This window comes from Zonotrichia leucophrys, chromosome 4 (genome assembly GCF_028769735.1).
Source record: "Zonotrichia leucophrys gambelii isolate GWCS_2022_RI chromosome 4, RI_Zleu_2.0, whole genome shotgun sequence".
Lineage (NCBI taxonomy): Eukaryota > Metazoa > Chordata > Aves > Passeriformes > Passerellidae > Zonotrichia > Zonotrichia leucophrys.
The window spans coordinates 65,976,072-65,997,024 of NC_088173.1; the positions used below are offsets into that span (position 1 = coordinate 65,976,072).

At 45.8% G+C, this 20,953-nt stretch overlaps 1 protein-coding gene across 3 annotated transcripts in view; it reads right to left on the bottom strand.

Annotated features, from left to right (window-relative positions):
• Window positions 1-2,915: 2,915 nt before the first annotated feature.
• The window catches only part of FGFRL1 (fibroblast growth factor receptor like 1), a 170,172-nt gene continuing 152,134 nt past the window's right edge, over window positions 2,916-20,953 (bottom strand). For all 3 annotated transcript variants that reach the window (XM_064711970.1, XM_064711971.1, XM_064711972.1), the window contains 4 exons: window positions 18,989-19,069; window positions 14,076-14,360; window positions 11,322-11,675; window positions 2,916-8,100 (listed from right to left, as the gene is read on the bottom strand). In XM_064711970.1, coding sequence (XP_064568040.1) covers window positions 7,688-8,100; window positions 11,322-11,675; window positions 14,076-14,360; window positions 18,989-19,069 — 1,133 coding nt within the window. In that variant the 3' untranslated portion in view covers window positions 2,916-7,687. The remainder of the gene's footprint in view (window positions 8,101-11,321; window positions 11,676-14,075; window positions 14,361-18,988; window positions 19,070-20,953) is intronic.

Consider the following 20,953-nt stretch of genomic DNA (forward strand, 5'->3'; position numbering starts at 1 on the left):
GTGACGGGCCCAAGAGAATTTGCCTGTTACACAGTGGGCACTGGGTGCTCCAGTTTACCCTGGGTCTGAGGAGGTCCCCACAGGTTCTCCAGCTGCCTCCTGGCATCCAACACGTGTGGAGTGGCCAAAGCCTTGGCTTGACCCTGGAAACCTCTGGTGACATGACACCACTCCCCATCTTTTTTTAATTGCTCCTCCCTATCATTCATGACTCCTCTTTTCACATTCACCTCCTGTCTCAGACAGCATTAGTGAATGTATTAGTGTATTCAATTTTCAACATTTATAAAATTAATGAAATTAATAATAAAATTAATATTGGGTTGAACCTATCCTTACATGCAGGATAACATTAATATTAAAGTAACACATCAAAATTTGCCTTAAACCCTTACCCAGGCCCTCATTAGTATTTCAATCCGAGCTCCTATTGGTTCCAGGATCTGGACCTCCATCCTTATCTCTCAGATTAAATCATTAGCTTTAAAACCCTTCACAGTTTTCAACCCAATAATAAAGCACAGAAAAAAAGTGGCTGCAAGCTTCATGAATATTTATTTTTTCAGCAAAGAAGGAGCAAGTTTGCCCAACAGCTTTTCTAACTGATTGTCTGCGGCAGAAGGAAGCTGTGGCCACGTTAAGGCAAGCAGTAGTAGTTTATTGTTTTAGTAGACACTTCTTTTTCCTTCCTTTTGAATAAATACACGGCGGGCTCTGGGAGGACGTGTGCCAAGAGCATTGCTGGGCGCAGCAGCAGCGAACAAAGCGCGGTCCCAACCATAACAGAGCGAGCGAGCATTGTTACAAATGTTCTCTTTAGCATGGAAATGAGCCAGGGGTAATAAAAACACCATAAAAACGTCAGAATGACCGATCGCCGCCAAGCGCTCGCCTTCTTATAACCAAAACTTGCAGTGAACTTAGGAAAAATCCTGCCTTAAGAGAGATGCCATTTTTACTTAATGTTATTGCTCAACTTCTTCTCACTTGGCTGCACAGTTAAAGGATTGCAGAAGAGAACAATTCAGAGGGGCATCAGTAAAGTCCTGATTGATATTAAATGGCATTCAAGCATTGATGGTGGACTCGGGATGGGAGCAAACTGTTAACCAGGGCATTAACATGAACACTGCTACTGCTTCTTTATGAGAATATGGGGCATATTTAGGTGCTAATTGTTTGGACAGCATCAATAACACATAATGCTTAATAAGATACAAATGAAGAGCTGTGTAACTCGTGTAATTCCATCAGAAAACGCTCAGGAACAGCAGCTTGACTTTAATTACTCAGATCAAAGGAAAAAGGCATTTTGAAGTCTGGTCTAAAATGTTATTTATTACTCCTTTCACTAAAGCATAGATCAGCTTGGATAGAAATAGCACTTTGGACTGGATTTGGTTAGTGAAAATGGGAAAAAAAAATATTCATTGCTTTGCTGATGTCCATGCATATTGGGGAATATGTTAAATCCTAATTACATCAGACTGACAGAAAGGAAAAGAAAAAAGAAGGAAAGAAAAAATGCATAAGCTAAAGTGAGGACAAATAAAGGTCATAGCTCCATATATTGCTCACAAAGACCTGAAGCTGGTAAACATACACAAAATGTTAAATGGGCATTCTCTTTTCTCCAGACTCCATTCCATAAACAGACAATATATATGTGCCACCTAACAGTCAATACAACACCGCTATTTTAAATGTGGTTTTATCAGCCATTATTTCCTATTTCCAGCTACAGTAATCCACATTTTTGGGGCTGGGATTTGTTCAAGGCTTTTTTACGTTTGTAGCAAACTTTTAAAAGCTGAGAATCTTGGGCAAAGAAATGCTCTGCTGATAGGAAAAGGTGAAGACAAAGTCTATGCCTACATCTCCCTTCTTAGCAGCATTTTCTGACAGGTCCAGAATGCAGAACTGACTGGTGGACATCCCAGCGCATTTGGATGACAGACCCTAACCCATCCCAGAACATTTGGATCACAGATTCACAGCATGGAGTGGGTTGGAAGGGACCTTTAAAGATCATCTAGTCCCACCTTCTGCAATAGGGACATCTTCAACTAGATCAGATTGCTCAGAGCCTTATCCAACCTGGCCTTAAATGTTTCCAGGGATGGGGCACCCACCACTTCTCTGGTGTTTCACCATTCTCATTGTAAAAGATTTTTTTCCTTATGTCTAGTTTGAGATTTAAAGACTTAAAGGGCAGTAAGTAATTGGAAGATATTAATTGGTTGGTGGTCTTGAATTTTTCTCACCAGTTTGGTTCTGTGTCTTGGTGCTCTACAGGATCTTCAGGGTTGGAAGAGAACCTCAAGATCATCCAGTCCCACTGTCAAACCTGCACCACCATAATCACCCCTAAACCATCTCCCTAAGAGTGTGCATTTCCCATTTATGTGCGTCTGGCTTCACACTGGGGAATTGGAAATTAATTCCATTAATTTCTGCCCCATCTTTCTCTTCCAATCTTCCAGGGAAAAGATGTAAACACCTGGGAATGGCTCCATGTGTCTGACTGATTTCCCTCTGGACATTGCAAGGATTTTTTTCCCACTGGCATCTCCAAGAGCTGGAACAAGCTCTATATGGGTAGTGATTCCATGATTGTAAGGATCTTTTCCAATGATTCCATGTTAATCACCAGCTTTGAGCAGTCTGGAGTCCTGGGCATGCTCAAAGTTCCTCATGTAGGCAGAGGTGCTGCCCAGGTAGGAAAGCCATGGTAAATTCCCCATTAATATCTGACCACCTCCCAGGGTTTGCTCAGCTCTGCATCTCCCCCAGGTCTTTATTCCAATATTTCAAACCTCTCAAGAGTTCCAGGCAGCCACAGAAATGGAGTCAACAGAGAAATATTTCCTCTTTTCTACCCCAAGTGTGCAATTCCTGCACAGGGATGTTGGGGTCAGAGGCCCAGGTCAGGCCCCTTTTGGGTGAGGGCCAGCTTTTCTGAACTTCAGATGTCACAGATTGGACATTTACTGCCTCTGGAGTGAGCAGTGAGACACTCACAGGTTTGCCTCAAAAGAGGTGGAGGTCCTGAGCTTGACCTTGGTCCACTCCAGGTACTCCAAAATTCCATCCTGCTAATTAAAATTTGGCTCCTAGTGCAGTTGTAGCATTTGGCTCTAGAGGTGAACAGATTAAAAACTGCCCTTTTTCACTAAAACCCAGAAATCTTTCCCAAATAATTTAAAAAATAATGCCTCTGCTTGATTCACAGAACCCACACAAAATATCAGACCAAGCTGTGGCACACAGGTAACTTTACAATTCTGTTTGTCCTGCCAGCACAAACTCCTGATGTGTAACACACACACACACACACAGAGCCACACTTCCCTTCAAAACACAGAACTCTAAAACACATTAGCACAACTCCAGGCTTTTATTCCTTTTTTTCTGCAACTTTTATTACAAAGCCACAGACACACTGTGCCATTCTGTCTCCTTTGATGTGTTCAGTTATTGTATTTGTCACCAAATGAAAACCACAGAACACTTTTTATCTCCAATGTCTGATAAGTTTTCAGTTTGAAAGGGGCTGACCACAGAAAGATTGTCCATACAAAGTTAAAAAATGCACAAACTGGTAGGTAAAGCCATGTTTGATCTGTAATGCAAATAAAATTAACAAAGATAGTGAGTTTTAAGCCTAAAATTCCTTTGATCTTTGAAGCTCCATGGTTTTAAAAGTACAATTGCCTTCTGTATCACAACTTGGCATGTACATCTATATGCCTATATGCATACAAATATATAAAATGAAAAATCTTCTGTGTTCAACATAGGGTCAGTGACCAGAAACAAGACAATGGTTTTCTTTGAACACCCTCTATTGAGGAATGAAGATGCATCCAAATCTTTTCCCACTGAATAAAAAACATATTCATACACAAGTGTGACCTGGTTGAATTTATTTAAACTATGGAAGACTTTGCAACATATGCAAGGCACAATCAAGCCCTAAAATTCAATGGCATGCAGTAAGGCTTGGACAGAGTGACTCAGAAAAGGTCTTAGAGGTACCTTGTGAAGGAAAAATAATTCCTCAAAAATGTGAAATCCACCCAGGCACAGCAAGCCAGTGCAAGGCCCAGACAACAACCACAGCCCCTCCTAAACAGGGCATGTGAGGGTATTTCCCTGGGGGGAAATCTCACACCATTCCTGGTGGTCAGGATGGAGCAGACAGCCAAGGCAGGATGAAATCCCCAGGCTTTCTGCAAATCCAGACCTTTGTGGCATCTCTCATGGTGCACCCAAATCCAGAGCTGCATTCCCAGCGCCACAGCCGAGAGCTGCAGCTGCCCTGGGCTGATGCATTGCCCACACAGGGTGGTTTAATGCAACATTTGCCTCTGGAGAGCTCTGCCAGCAGCACTAGAGATTTATCTTTGCAGGGCAGGAGGAAGCCACTCCTTCCACTGGAGCCATCTGACAAAATGTGATTTTTGCCTGTGCGATGCAGCACTGCAGGGCTGCTCACAAAGGGCAGGTGGAGAGTGCTACACAGCCTGGAATTCTGTGCTGCATGGGAAATGCAGGAGTGCTTCTCTTCACCCACCAACCCCTCTCTGAGGCTCAGAGCTGCCACTGGAGCTGGTGCCATTAGAAAACCTCTCAGGGTTTGTCAGGGCTGAACCCACAAAGCCAGTGCCCAGCTCTGAGGCTGCTGTTGGTGCTGCCCACAGGGCATGGCCAGAAGTGTCTCCCTGCCACAACACTGGCCCAGAGAGCAGAGAAGAACCATGGGACTACAGGGGAACCCTGCCCTGTGCCAAGCCCCAGTGCTGCTGGAATGTGCAGGAGCTTGGGACACACCACAAGCAAGCAGCTTCCCACAGGCACAAGATATGAGATGCAGACTTTATTATCTCTCATGGAAACATACGCTTAGTGTCTCCTTGAAATAAAGGCAATGCCCTTAGTGTGTAGAGGCTTTTTAATTTATTTTTTAAAATGAAATGAGTCACTATACTTCAGCCATTAAGAACTCCTGCCCAAACCATGCCTTATATCCATGCCTTATATCAGTGCTCACACTTAAGCTCCTCTCAGCCCTCCCTGAAGCTGAGAGGATGCATATAAAGATATCCTTAATCTGAAATTTAGCAATTTCATAAATCTGTTTGAACCCTCCTGCTGAAAAATACTAGTTATCAATAGGTTGCTTTATTACAAACTCTACAAGAGAGGGACGGCCTTCCTCTAGGGGTTATTGCATGGATAACCTCCTCCTAAGGCAAGAAAAGGACTTTTTGGAGCAGAATGCATTGGTGAAGAAAGCAGGAGCTGATTCAGTGTTTCACTGAATTGGGGCCCCATCTCAGCATCACGGCTGAGCAAACAGGGAACTGTTTGGTTTGCTGGTGATTCAAACAAACCACCAGAAAAAAATCACTGCGGGTCAACACAGAGCAAACACCTCCACAAATGTTCAGAGAAAAGCAAAGCCTAAAGCACAGCTTTGTTTCAGATTAAATAAAGTGTTTCACTTTTAAATGGAGCAGCTGGTTTGGTGGGGATCTCTTTCATGGAACAGGCTTGAGAAGGAAGTGATTCCAAACTTGAAAATTAGCATGTTTCAAATTTTCTTCTTTTTTTTTGTTTAAACCATCAAACTCTAAATGAAAAGAAGAGAAATAGTTTCATCATTGAAACTATTTCTCCAAAGGAAATGGCCCCTGAAGAGCTGGGTGCCTCTGTGTGGGGTGCAGCACAAGGAAGGTTCAAGCCCCACTGAAGGGAGCAGCTCCTGTGTTCTCTCTCATTGTGCCCAGCTCACCCTCCACTGGCTCCTAAAGCAGCTGCAGCTACAAATCAAGTGTTTCACCCACATTTCATGAGTTCCCCTTCCAAGCACCCTGAGGCCAAAGTTGCTTTTTACAGCCTCACAAATTATTATGCTTTGATTTACAAAATTTTCTTTAAGAAAACCCAAACCAACAAACCACTGCAGGTCTGGGCTTAAAAAAACGAATGAATCATCCTCCCCACACCCCCAGAAATGCAGAGTGAAAGAGATTTCCCTGTGAGAGAAGAACTCTGCTGCTGAAGATGGCTGGGGTCCATGAGCAGGGGTCTGGGCACTGCAGAGCCCACAGCCAGAACACAGCCAGTGGGAAAGGTCATTTTCTGATGGACAGGATGGCACCAGCAGCACCTGAGGGGACAGGAGATGGCACCTGGCTGGTGTGAAAGGCACAGAGACAGGTGGCCTCCAGGTCAGGAGAAGCACAGTTGGTCACAAGCTACATCAAGTGTGTTCTGAGCATGGCATCTACAGAACCTGAAAAAAAAAATCTTTATTTTCTTTGATCAAAAATACATATAGAAATGCCTGTTTCGAGGAAAATATCATACATTTTTTTTCTTGTTTAACAAAATAAATTAAATATACATGACTTCTGTTTAAACTCTATATAGAATTACAAAGGTTTTATATTTTGCAATTGGATTCATTCCCAGTCCATATAGGTATTTAATATGGTCCTTATTTATTTTCTCTTCTTTCTGTTTTTCCTGTTGTTTGAACTGCAATGCTTTATCACTTACGAAGTGATATCTGAGGGGAGGGGACAACCACACACAACCTAGGTGGATATTTCTCAAATGCAATTTTTTCCTACAAGATTATTTCACTCTCTTTGCTTCTTACTATTTTTTCTAATGCTCTCACGTATTTTGCATTGGCGCAGAAAATCCAGTAGCTTGTCACTCTAAGCCATCAGAGAAGGACAGTGTGTTTTGCTTTCTTCACCATCAGCAGTTCAATTATTATTATTAATTATTATTATTTCTTAAATATAAATATAAAGGTGTTCTGTACAATGTTCCTTTTTCCTTCTTTCCTTTTTCCTGGCAGTGGCACTGAGTCCTAGGACCAGAGGAGTGGAGCTGATCTGGAAAATCCCATGGCAAACAAGATGCCTTCACCTTGCAGAAACTGAACCAACCAGCTTGCTTAGCTGATTGTGCTGACCACGACTGAGCAGCACGTGGCATTTCACCTTGTGAACAGAAATTGGTTTATTCAGACCCTCTTGTGTTATTTCCTTTCCCTGCACGAGATGAATGGGTTATGTCTCCTGGTGCTTTGGCACTGAGCCTCAGGTGTGTCAGAGTTTGAGTCACTGAGAGCAGGAGAGGTCTGGGGGCTCCCCACCAAAACAATGCCCAGGAAGGAATCCAGGCCCAGCCAGGAAATACCACACACACCTCTGGCTCTACCTGCTCCCTTCAGTAACACAAGGAAGGTGTGGTGGTTCACATCCCTGTGTCCCATCTCACTTGTTGCCACTCTGATTAAAATATCCAGGAAGGCTCTGCTGCTGGAGACAGCTGCTTCTCTGCTGTGAATTGGAGTTCCTTCATTATTCCTCGGCTACATCCTGATTGCAATAATTAAAAAACAAAAAAATCTCTTTTCTCTCTGTGTCTTTCTCTATTATATATATATTTATATAGATAGATATAGATATATACACATATATATATACACACATACACACACGCATATACAATTATATATATATGTATATATATATATTTAAAATTACATATATAACCTTTTCTGTCTGCTTTGCCTGTTGCTGGCAGTGCTGAGCTGGCTTGGAGCAGTCTCTGCTGAGGTACCACGAGGGAGAAAAGCCCAAAGGAGCCGCGGGGCCGGCCCTCAGCACTGGTACTGGATGTGCTGGTGCTGGTGCACCTTGCCCTCCACGTGCGAGTGCGTGTGGGTGTGGATGTCCGTGTAAATCTTTGGGTACATTTTGGGGGCCATGGCCGGGGCCAGGCCGGGCGCCTGGGACAGCAGGTGCTGCTGCTGGGCCACGTACTCGTCGTAGTTGATGGAGGAGATGCAGTCCTTGTCGGGGAGCGGGGCCAGGCCGGCGCGCTCGCGGGGCGCAGGGCGGTGCGCGGGGGCCGCCGTGCCCGGCGGGGAGCACGGCTTCTTCTTGGACTGGCACAGCCACAGCAGGATGGTGCCCAGGATGAACACGGCCCCGGCCGGGATGCCGATGATGACGGGCCAGGGCAGGCTGCTGGCTGAGGAGGGCGGCACGGGTGCGCTGGGAGGCTTGGGATCTGGGCACGGAGAGACAGAAAGGGTTAATGGAATGCGGGCACATGGCACACTGGGGCTGGCTGCTGGACAGACTGTCAGCAACTCTGCCAGACCAGGGAACGAGGCAGAAATCAGCCAGCGTGTGATGTTCGGTAACTGCTTTGCTTTCAGTGCTCCTGGAAGGACAAGCAACTCATTTTCTCTGGTTTGGGGCTCAGGAGGGGAGTCTTTGGGGGATTTCATAACTCTCTTATCCAGGCTTTAATGGATGCACACTAGAGCCAGCCTGAGAGAGTTTCCTAACGCACTCACTGTGACAGGATGGGCTTTGCTGCGCAGACTGAAGGACACAACCCAGGACATGCCAGTGAAACCTCACTGTCACCAGCCCAGGTTGCACAGAGCCACAGCACGCTGCCCACCCACCTCTGCCAGCTGTAGCTCTGCCTGCAAGGGCTTCAGGCACTCTCTGGAAATCCTGTCTGGCAATCCCGGAGCACCCAGCAGTACTCCACCACAGCAGGGAGAATGTATGGGGGGTTTTAGGTATTGGCTTGACCTTTTTGTGTGGTTGGGAGGAAGGCTGAAGGATGGGAAAATGTAGGGGGGCTGGTGGCCCCTCCTTGGTTCCCAAGCCATGGAGAACTGAAAATTCACTCAGCATTGAAGTGTGCCCCAGCTTCCTATCCCAAATGGGCTCTACCTCCACCAGTCTCTTTGGAGCTGCTGCTGGCTTTCCAAGGGCAGTAAATTCAGCTGCTGGAGGAAATAAGATGCTTTGGACATCATCTTTCACATCTACCTCCTCCTTTGTCTCTCTGCAGCTGGCAGTCAGTGGCTATCCCTGGACAGCCACTGCAGTTTCTCAGCCTGATCTCCTCATTTATAGACCCAAAAGGAGTCCTGGGGATAGGATTTTAGCTGTGAAAATCCTTGTCTAGATAGCTACCAGCTGGAATATCCAATGCCTTGAAACACACCCAGGCACAGAATTCAGCCTGCAGGGAGACACCCAGAAAACTTCAAAAACCACAGGCTATCTTAATCATTCAATATGTTATATTCAAACATCTACCACTCAACTTTCAAGCTAGACTTCTTTAAGACACTAATGTCTTTTTCCCTCCTTGACAAATAATCCTATGGGTAGCTTGAAATGTTAAATATATACCATGTGGTCCCTTTGAAGTTAGGAGGACCTATACTTTGACCTTAATAGATGAAATTTTGATTCACCAGCTCTGGAAATTACAGGATAATTTAGGCTGGAAGGCGGGTCTGGCCCAGCCCCCTGTTAAAAACATGACAAGATCAGAGATCTGACCTATCAGCTGACCACAGAAAACAGAAGTCTTCATGCTGGTTGGCAGAAATCCTATGCTGGGCTGAAAGGAAAGTGTTTTGGTATTCATCCACGTTCCTCAGAGCTGTCAATGTCAAATCTGGTAGATTTACAAGCAAAATGGTCTTTTTTAAGTCATGGCTTTACAACCACATCTTTGCATCTTAGGCAAGCTGGGTTCTCCTTCTCCATCACTGCCAATATCAACAGCCCTGCAGGCTCTGGTTCTGGCACGAGGCCTCACTACAGTCCCATTTAAACCCATGGAAAGTCTCCCCCTGATTTCAGTGGGAGCTGGATCAGACTCTCATCGGTCAGAAACTCCCAGGGGCTTTGAGTTATATCCCACCCATGCTGCCTTTTCCTGGGTATTTACGGGCCTTTCAGTTATAGTCCTAAATCCAAAATGTTTATCAGGTAGAACTGCACAGTCAGCAGACAGAGGAGCAGATGACCAGGCAGGGATGGTGAGTCTCGAACACAAACGATGCAGCCTCAGCTGGATGTGGCCCCCAGCTCTGAGGCCTGGGCAGGGAAGGCAGCAGCTGTGAGTTTGGTACAGGGGCCCCAGGGGACCACTGGGTAAAGATTTAACCAATCAACCATTCTGTTTTCCACAGTCATTCATTTCATTTCTTGTGACCCAGACAGTTTTTATTCTTCCGTCATTTTATGGGCCTGTATCATTGTTTCCTTTTACCAGTAAAAGCAATATAAATAAGGGCAAGAGAAAGGAGGAATTTTAGGGAATGAGGGTGCAAACTGTGCTGTTATTCAGCTCCCCTCTCTCATCCTGCAGTGATTTAGTGTCTGCAACTGCAGTAACTTTCCCCAACTTGCTCATCTTTCATACAGGAGTAGATAATTCAATTTATGTCACCTGGATGACTGAGAGGGGCCTCAAAAATGTCTGTAAGTATCTGCAAGGAGGTGTCAGAGCATGGGCCAGGCTCTGCTCCATGATGCTGAGCAATAGGACACAAAGAAAGGGCAGAAACTGATGCCCAGGAAGTTCCAACTGAACATGAGGAAGAACTCCTTTACTGTGCTTGTGCAGTGACCGAGCACTGAACAGATTGCCCAGAGAGCGTGTGGAGTCTCCCTCACTGGAGATATTCCGGAACCATCCTGACACAGTCCTGTGCCACAGGCTCTGGACTGACCCTGCCTGAGCAGGGAGTTGGACCAGATGACCAGCAGTGGTCCCTCCCAATCTGACCCATTCTGTGATTCTGTGGTCATTTCCCACAAAGGAAGAAAAGGAAATATCAACTACAGAATTTCAGCAGGGACTGACTTAAATCAGGGCTGATTTAATCCTCCATTCATTCTTATCAGAACTGGGCTAGCCTAAATCAGCACAGCATCAGAGAGGGCCAGGGAGCCAATGGGCAACAGTAGCTGAATGAATAAATACCATGATGTCACAGACATATTTTATGAAAAATCCTTTCCTTAGGATTTTTTCTCCTGAGAAGCTGAGAGGCCTCAGGAACAAAATGCAAACAATGATTATCTGCTGCTGTGGAATGCAACAGGTGCATCTGTTGGTCTGATGTGGTTGTTTTTAATTAATGGCCAATCACAGTCCAGCTGTCTCGGCCTCTCTGGTCAGTCACAAGATTTTATTATCATTCTTTTCTATTCCTTGCTAGCCTTCTGATGAAATCCTTTCTTCTATTCTTTTAGCATAGTTTTACTATATCATTTTCTTTTAATATAATATATATCATAAAATAGTAAGTCAGCCATCCGGGACATGGAGAGAAGAGATTCTCTTCCCTTGTCCTGGGACCCCTGTGACCACCACCACCACATCTGGTGACCCCGAGTGAGGAACATTGCCACACCATGACACAGAGGACTGATGACAGAGGTGGGAAAACCATCACAACTCACCAGGCAGGACAGTGAGAAAAGCACTCCGGAAGCTGTAGCCCATGGTGTTTGCCCCGAGGCAGATGTACATCCCTGCATCCTCCTCCTTGGCTCGAGTGATCATCAGTTTGTTCAGGTAGGAGCCGTCGGGGCGGGACCAGACCTCGCCCGTGGGCAGCACAACGAATTTCTGCCCGCCGACGTCGATGGTGGAGTTGTACTTGCTCTCGGTGCCGTACTCCACCCGCTTCAGCCACTGGATGACGGGCTTGACGTCGCTGCGCACCTTGCACTGGAAGGACGTGGTGCCGCCGTAGTCCACCGTGGTGTTCACGGGGTGGGTCCCCGTCAGGATGGGCTTGGACCTCGTCCTCTCTGCACACAAACACAGGGAGCTCCGTGGGAAAAGGGGTTTGCCAGCCTCAGTCGCTTGCATTGTGGAAACGTAAGGGAAAGGTGTAGGAGGGATGCAAAATCACAGTCTAGTCCAACTCCCTGCCCCAAGGCAGGCTGAGATTTCTGCAAACTTCTCCTGCCAGCCTCTTGCCAAAGCCTCCAATGGTAGATGCTCCCCAAACAACTCCTCCATTGTCTGAGGCTTTAACAAGTCTGTTGTCATGCTCAACCTGAATCTTCCTGTTTATAACAAGGAAGTTGATTTTCTACCTGCACCAGACCTGGAGAAAAGGATGGTTTCCCTCTGAGCCCTCATGTTTTGGAAGAGCTTCACAAGACCATCCTTTCCAGCAGGATCGTAAGTCTAAAGTTGTGTCAACACCACATAAAGTGAAAGGAAAAATGTACGCCTCCTTCTGAGGAATGTTTGGATCTTTTTTAGTGTTAGGAGCAGATAAATCAGTCACAGTTTCCAGACAAGGAGGTAATGCAAACCTCTGTCCTAGGCACAGGAGAAATTATGGTATCACAGTGGGTGGTAACTGCTGGCAATCATCAGCTCCTTTTGATGGCAAACACTGTTGGATTGAGCATGTAACAAAACAGCTCCCACCAGCACTGGCTTTGGAGTGAAAGGAAGGAACAATGGACCCTCTTTCAAAAACTCGGGATACTTTCAATATTGAGGGCTCTAAAGATGTGCTTAGGAAACAAAAATACCACAGTAGTCTCTGTAGGCTTTGCCTTTGGCCTGTGAGCAACAATCACAGCCGGGGAGACTGAGACCCAGATAAGCAGGACTTAGGAGTGGAGGCTCAGGGGAGGGGAAAAAAAGGAGGAAATTGAATAAAACCTGTAATGCTCCACAGAATGATGTTAAAAATAGAAAGATGTCTGAAAACTGCTTAATGCCCTTATCTCCTTGACTCTGGTTCCAGCTTTGGTTACTGTTTTCACTCCTAGCCAGCAAAAGCTAATGAAAACAAAGGTTACATACATCTTTAGGTTGATAAAAACCAAGATAAACAGGGACACAGAAAGGGGTTTGTTCCTGGTGCTGTCTGGTTTTGATGAAGTGAAAATGCCACAGCTGCCATTAGGATGGGGCTTGATTCATTTCCCTGCCTCTGCTCCTGGTTTTAGTGTAAACACATGTTTTTACTGTCTCCACACAGCTGCATCTTTATCAATCCCAGATGTCCAGCAGGTTTGTGCCTTCAGAGCCCAACAGAGTTTCCCACATGTGCTTTTAATTCCTGAGATTCTAGGGAAAGGACTTATCAGAGAACAGATCTTTACCTTAAGAACAATCTTTCACACTGGGATAAACTTTCTCATGCTAAATTGTATGCACAGACAAACAACATGATTTCCAAGTGGCTGGAAGCAGCCCTCCATGCCCCTGCTCCTCATTAATGAAGGCTATTCAATCTTCCCTCCACTCAGCTCATCTTCTCTTTCTTGACTTGGCGACTCTGTAATCATTTCCATGACAACTTATGATGATGTCATAGGCAAAGCACAATGATTTAAGAATAAGAGCTCTTCTCTGGTAAACTTAGGAAGGATTTGAGTACAATTATCCTCAGCAATAATAGGGGAAACAGAAGATTAGAGAGCGAGACTCAGAATAGCTAGATAGTAAGAAGAGCAATTTACCTCACCACAATGCAGGGTAATCCCCCACAGCTCATCTTCTGAGGATTGAATCTTTAAAGCTATGTAGGCATCTAAAGATACAGACAGGATCCTAGTGGATGTTTTTAAGGTTTGGGGTTTTTTTTTAGTAATTAATTTCTACCTGCCTGGACCTTCAGATGGCCAAACCTTTTTTAGAATCTGGCCCTAAAGCCTTGTCTGGATAGTCACTCTAACCATAGGATTTCTTGTTTTTCAAGTTTCCCTTGGGAAACTTCTCAATTAAATTTAAAATTGACTGGTTTCCCCCATTCTGACATACTAATCGTGGCTATCCTACATATTTCCCTCCCTCAGCCATGGTACTTGAAAGGACTTTCTCTGTTAGTTCTCTGTCTGTCCTTGAATTGATTCTCTTGTGGAAGACTGACCTGGGCATGACTTTCACCATGCAGGTGCCTGTGGAGATGACTGTTTCCCAAGTACCTGTCCTCATTTCATCTCCTCAATTGTCTCCTTGCTACTCTGTCTTGCCCAGGTTTCAGGCTCATTCTAGAGTTCCAGCAGTGTTTTCGCTAATGTTTTTAGCGCTTCCCCATTTCCATGTCCAGACATCAGTATCTGCAAGGAGGTGTCAAAGCACGGACCAGGCTCTGCTCCCTTGCCACCCCACACTGTCTTGGCTGAGCCAGCCCCTTTCTCAAAGCCCCTCTCTGCTCTCCCTCCCAGGGCCGCACTTACGGATCACTTCGACTTTGTACGTCGCGTTGATTTCCCCGACTTTGTTAAACACCCTGCAGGTGTACTTCCCGCTGTCCTCCGGCTTCAGGTTCTTCAGGTTCAACGTCCACTTCTTCTTCTTGTTCTCCCCAATCTCCTGGGCAGTGAGGGGCTTGTTGTCCTTCAGCCAGGTGATGTCGGGCCTGGGGTTGCCGCTGGCCACGCACTTGAGGCGGATGGAGCTGCCGACGGGGCGGGCGATCACCCTGCGCCTCATCTTGGCGGGCTGCGTGAACCTGGGCCGGGCTGCAAAGGCATCACAACGGACTGAGGTGAGCACAGGGCACGAGCAGACAAGGAAACTTGTTATGCCTTACGGCCAGATTTGCTGGAGAGGCAGCCCCATACTAGCCAGTGTGGGCTCTCCCTCGTATCAGCTCAAACTGTTTTCCTTAGCAGGGATTCACCACCCAGCCAATGCATTTGAATGTCTATGGGATTGCTCTGGCCAATGCATTAACTGTCTGCATAGCACAGTCTCAGAATTTCTGTGTCTGTAAGGCAATTGCACCAGACCATCTCACAAAATAATACCAAAATCACGCTATTGCAGCTGAAGGCAAAATGTGGCCCCATAATCACACTGTAATTGTTACCATATTCCACAAACTCCTTGGCCAAGACCAAAGGAAAAAACTCAGATTCCTGTCACGCTGACCATTTTCTCAATTTTTTTGCTTGTCACATGAAGCTTCATTTCCTGAAGATGTTTTGCCTCTTAGTTCTCAGTGGTTTTAAAGGGACTTAAGAAGAGTCAGCATCTTTTACATGCATAGGAAAGTCTTAGAAGTGTGACAGACTTTTGTACATTGGTCTGAACTTAAATGTATGCAATTCATTCAGCTCCAATTTACAAAACATTCATGTTGAATGGTCCAGAGAAGTGAACAAAGACCCAATAAAACTTTATGAGCTTGTTAATAGAGGATACCCCATGCCAGCCCATCCCAAAACTGGAGAATCTGAAGCAATAGCAGCTGGTGGATAGAAGCGTGGGTCATCTTGTCTTAGCAAAGAAATCAACAGTATTTCTAAGAGTGCAAAGACAAGAAACTTAGAGAAATGCAAGGCACTCATCTTGCATAATCTGAAATTTAATGAAGAATTTAAAAGAAATAACAAATTTCTTACAGTTAGTTTAACTATGCCAGTCATGGGGCACGTCTAACGAAACCCATCATAGAACTGTTGAAGTCGGTAAAGACCTCTTAAGGTTATTGAGTTCAACCATTAATCTAACACTGCCAGCTCCACCACTAAACCATGTCCCTAAGCAGCACATCTACATGCTTTTTAAGCACTTGTAGGGATTCCCTGGCCAGCTACAGGATGGCCTAGTGGAACTTCCTACTTGACAGCCAGCCCTGCTGCCCAGGGCTGAGGGCCAGAAGCTCTGGGATGTGCATTACAGTGGAGCTTTCCTGAATGGAGGAGGCTGGTCTGCAGCCTCCTGTCTCCAGGCTCTGGGGAATGGCAGCCATTGCCCTCCGAGTCTGTGAGCACACCCCTTAGCCCTCACCCCCCTGCAGCCCTGGCCAACATCCCTCCCTCTGGAAGAGGACACCCTTTGGCATACCCCTTTTCCACAGGGGCAACCATCTGTCTCCACAGCCTTCCCTTGCCCCCCTTGGCTGTCATTTTGGGTCCCAGCCATTTCATGTTATTTCAAACTCCTGCTCAGAAATGCTTTGCTCTCCAAGCAGAGGCTTTCATGTGTAATCCAATGAACCGGAGTAACTCCGGCACTGGAAGTCTTTGCCGTGACAGCTGAGCAGCAAGTGTGACATACTAACCCCCTCCACAGGTCCTGGGGCCTGAATTGCTGGGCTCTTTGGGGTCTTTGCTGCAGGAGGCCCCTCACAGCAGACACAATCCCCCTCCCTGACAATGAGCCCTGTCAGAGCTGCGCACTGTGGCCAACGACATCCCAAATTTTAGTCTGAGCCAGGGGAGACGTGCTGATAAGGGCTGTCACTGTGGAAATTGAGAAAATGTCTGCAAGGCTCACGGAGAGGTCAGGAATCAGCCATGCAATGGGTCTGAACAGCTACTCTGTAATATGGCAGTAATTTACTCTGAGACCAGGTCTAAGCAGAGGGGAGATCCTCACGGACGGATTCCTGAGCTGGGACTAACACACCAAAGAGCAAGCTGGAGCCAGGACACTCACACTCCCCCCGCAGATTGAAAAGTCAAGTTAGTGCTCTGAACTCTCAGCAGGACTTGCTGGCACCCCTGCTCAGTAAGGGCATTTTAAGACAGAAAGCCTTTCCACCCAAAAAAAGCAGGTCTTTAACATTTCTGGTTTTCTTCCCACTGTGACTCCCATGAGCCTGTCTGGAGCTCTGCATTCACTCCCTGCACATGGTTGCACAAATACATACTAAACTACAGGTAAAGCTACACTTTTTTGGACCTTTCAGCCTTTCTTTCTTTCTGTTTAAAAAGGTTAAGTGATTATGTGGTCTCAAAAGCTACTCCAGGCTGCGTGCAATATGCTGAAACCAGATCCCATTTACACAGTCCTGAATGTTTCCTTGACAAAGCCTGAATTGGACAAGTTTAGAAAAGCCAGCTAACAAAAAAAGGAGAAAGAGAGGGAGACATACACATTAGAGAGAAAAAGAGACCCAGCAAGCACAAAGGAGAAAGAGGAGAAGCAGCACTGTGAGAGACAGGAAGAAAAGGTCTCTTTTGATTTGATGCTAAATGTCTGTCCCCAAATCTGTTCCATTTACAGAAGTTTTGCTTGTTGGAGTGCCAGCAAAGGCAATTACAAAGTGCCTCTGTGTTATTCACATGCTTGTTCTCCTCCACATCACTTGGCATTTGCTTCATAAACATGAACCACACATTTGTACAGTATAAATTATGTCCCACTCAAGAGCAAGGGAAAACACAAGTGGATGGGGACAAAGAGACAGTGTTGTGTACGGGTTCCTGGCTGAAATGCTGTTTACCATGAAGATTTATTCAGAGCTAATGAAAATAAAATGCAGCACAAAGACCTGTGAAGGAATTCGGTGGTGTCCTCTCCCTGTGGGACACCTTGAGAGGCACAGATCAGTCCCTGAGGCTGACATTGCTCACACAAAGTGAGGTGATTATCTGAAAATGTTTTCTGCTGTGGTGCACCACCATTACCCCCATGTAGTGACAGTCACTATCACTTCAGCTTTCCTGATAATTACACAAAAAGTGTCCCAATAGGACTATGGATTGAAATACATTTCAAGCCTTCTGGTTAAGAGCCCAGTCAGTTGTGGGAAGACATGGATGGAGGTCTCTGTCTTTCCCCACATCAGTCCCCTGCTCTTCCCAGAGATACCACTCTATGATGGTACATGGAAAGTAAAGTGGAGCTTTTATTTCCACCATGCTTCTCCTCTCACACTTCTCCAAGGCCCAGGACTGTGACAACACCACCTGCTCCTTCACCCACCATCCTGAGCCTCCTGCACACCAGCTCACACCAGCAATTCACTGCTGAGCAGTGCTGGATGGGCTTAGGTGGGTGCATGGCTGGCCCCAGGCATTTCTCTGCTTGGGGAGAGGAGAGGAGACAGGAGAGATGAAAAGAAGAAAAAGCAGAGGTTCAGCAACACTCTGCAGCACAACAGACTGGGCCAGATTAAGACACAATCTGACATGAGATTGTCAATGCCTAATAATTTTAGTAGGGCTCACATCTTTTCTTCATAATATTATTGTTGTATTGTATTGATCCATCATCCAGCAGCTGTACCAGGAGCACAATGGCAATGAAAAGTGGATAGATGGCAGCTGATGAACCCCTCCTGAAGTACTCCTGACCTGTAGTTTATCTAAGACACCCTTCCTCCAGCCCTGAAATGTTGTCATCCCTCTCCAGAATGAGTGGAGGTTACCTTGCTCTCCCCAAGCAAGCTCAGCCTGAGATAAATATGTAATTCAAGTGTAGCCTGGACCATACCACAGCACACCACATCCCTGCTTGCCAGCTGCTGAAGAAAACTGGCCTCAGCTTCAGTGGTGGGATACACACAGCAAAAGCCTGTCATGTTCCACCCCTACCACTGCTGTGAGGCTCTCCCTGGTCACAAATGTGGTACAAAGCCACCTCTGTATTATAAAATTAAAGAGAGGGATGCACTGCATGAGCAAAATGAAATGCTGTGCTTCGTCCACTGAGCTCATAAACTCACATCACACTCCTGTCAGGAATGGCCAAAAGCTGTTTGGCATCAGCCTGACAACTTATTGTCCTTCAAGGAGTGCTTGGACCAAAGTGGGCCTGCAAGGTTTGCAGTGATTCAGAGCCTGCTCTGAGTGAGTTTTAGCAGTTCCCCAAAGCTCCAACAGCTCCAAAGTCTTATGGCTGAACAGTCCATGGCTTGGAGAAGCTCAGGCAGGTGTCTGAAAGAGAGGGTGATCTTAACAAATACTCATCTTGGCTTAGTGCTAATTCTCCTGAAGTGAAGTCAGACCTCCCCTTTGCCCTCAGTGGGAGCAATGTTATGCTGGCACTGGAGACTTTTGGAAATACTGCTGTAAAAGTCAATATGCTTTTTATAAGGAGTCTATGAAAGCTGTAAAAGCTGCACATGCAAAAGAAAAGTCTCTGCCCAGAAAAACAAATACAGGGGAGAACCACGCTGGGGTAAATGGCAGGGGGCCCTAGGGCCAACCACAGGCTGCATTTTGCAGGACCCTTGGATGGGATCCATTCACACCAACACATTCAGCTGACACTCTGTTTATTATTTGACCATATGCAAGGAGAACTCCCTCCAGTTGCTCTGCCTTTGCTCTCCTTCAGCAGCTGAGAAATGTGCCACAGGAACAGCACTGAACCAAGGGCCCAGGAAAACCACAAAACACACACTGCTCCTTACCCCACTGCTTCCCAGAATGGTCTTCATATTCTCCATTGGAGCCTTCGGGCACCTGGCTGTCCTTTCCTGAGCTGGCATCATCTGTGCAGGAAAGGAAAGGGAAGATGTTAAGAAGGTCTCTTGCAGGATGACAACAGGATTTGCTGGAGACACCATGCAGCTGAAGCAAACTCAACATACAGTAGGCATCCACATCCTGGCACCTACAGCCTGCCCAGTTTAATGAACAATTTATTTTTCTGCTTTATGGGCTTTCCAGCAGGCCACAAAATCAATGGGAGTTTAATCAATATTGCCATTCATAGCTGACCAAAGCCCCACTGTTACAGGCTGCTGTTCCCTAGGAGGAGCTGATCTGTGGTACCATCTATGCAAATAATGCCATAAATCAAAATTAAAGATAATAAACCTAGGAGGTGGGGGCAGACTTATGTGATCAGTCATAGAGAGCATAAGCAGTATGATTGTGGCCACTAATTCACCCTTCAGCTGCAGATCTGGGGTCAAATGAACTCTCAAGGGATACTGAATGCAAATTTATAGCTGGCAAAACCAATATTGATTTGAAAAGTTGCTTGTGAGTATTTCTTTTTAATTAAGACCACCCATCCACCTGTATCAACACAAAAATTTGTCCCTCATCACTCTTGTTGTCTTGGTGAAGGCTCATTGAGGAATACAATGGTGTAAAAAAGCCAAATAAATAAAGAAAAGTGGAAATATCTAATTTAAGGAAGGAATCCCTTCAAATGCCCAACTCCTGAAACTCATAAGAAAAGGGTCTTGTGAGCAAAAGACAGGACAATTATTTCTGTAATCTCCGCAACAAAGAGGAAAAACTGATCTCATATATAAGCATGCTTCCCCCAAAAGGTACAAATAGTAAAACTTCTCTTTACAGTTGTTTTACAAGTTGAGTTGTGCTTAAAACAGCATTTAGTGTGTAAATTTGTATGCAGTCTTTGAGAGAGAAGAATGTGTCTTTAAGCCAATCCTCACCCCAGGCTCTGCTATTTTGGAAAATCATCCCATCTCTTCAGCACAGGGCATTTTATGCCAGCAGATGCTCTGCTCCCATCAGCCCTGTCCCTTAAGCAGAGAGGCTGCAATGCTACATGACTTTGTCCCCCCTTGACCCTGAGAGATTTTCCTCTTCTCCTTTTGGCCACTTCAGCACAGTTTCTCCTGGAAACGTACACGTACAGCTATGTACAGCTGTCACTGCGAGGGCAAAAGAAAACCTTGTGGGCAGCAGGGCTGTGCTCAAACCTCAGCAGCTCCTCCAGCTGACTGCCCCATCCCACTGCCCCGTCCCACCTGCTGCCACCCTCTGTTGGGCACCCTGAGCCTTTCCTGGGTGCCCCAGCCAGCCCCCAGCCCAAACCATGGGCAGCAGGGTGAAACAGGGTGTCGCAGACATCTTTCATGAAAAATCCTTTCCTTGGGATTTTTCCTCCTGAGAAGGTGAGAGGCCTCAGGAACAAAATGTAAACATTGATTATCTGCTGCTGTGGAATGAAACAGGTGCATTTGTGATTGGTCTCATGTGGTTGTTTCTAATTAATGGCCAATCACAGTCAGCTGGCTCAGACAGAGAGTCCAAGTCACAAACCTTTGTTATCATTCCTTCCTATTCTACTCTTAGCCACCCTTCTGATGAAATCCTTTCTTCTATTCTTTTAGTATAGTTTTAATATAATAGATATCATAAAATAGTAACTCAAGCCTTCTGAAACATGGAGTCAGATCCTCATCTCTTCCCTCAACCTAAGACCCCTGTGAACACTGTCACAACAGGGCCCACTCAGGAAACACCCAGCCTCACACAGAGCCTGAGTGCCAGTGTTCCAGAGGAGTGCCAGGGCCTCCTGAGCTGCACTTTGCAAGTTTATTTTTACAGCCTTGGCAAACCAAATGCAGGGAATACAAAAATACACATTATACATGATGGCTTGCATATGATGT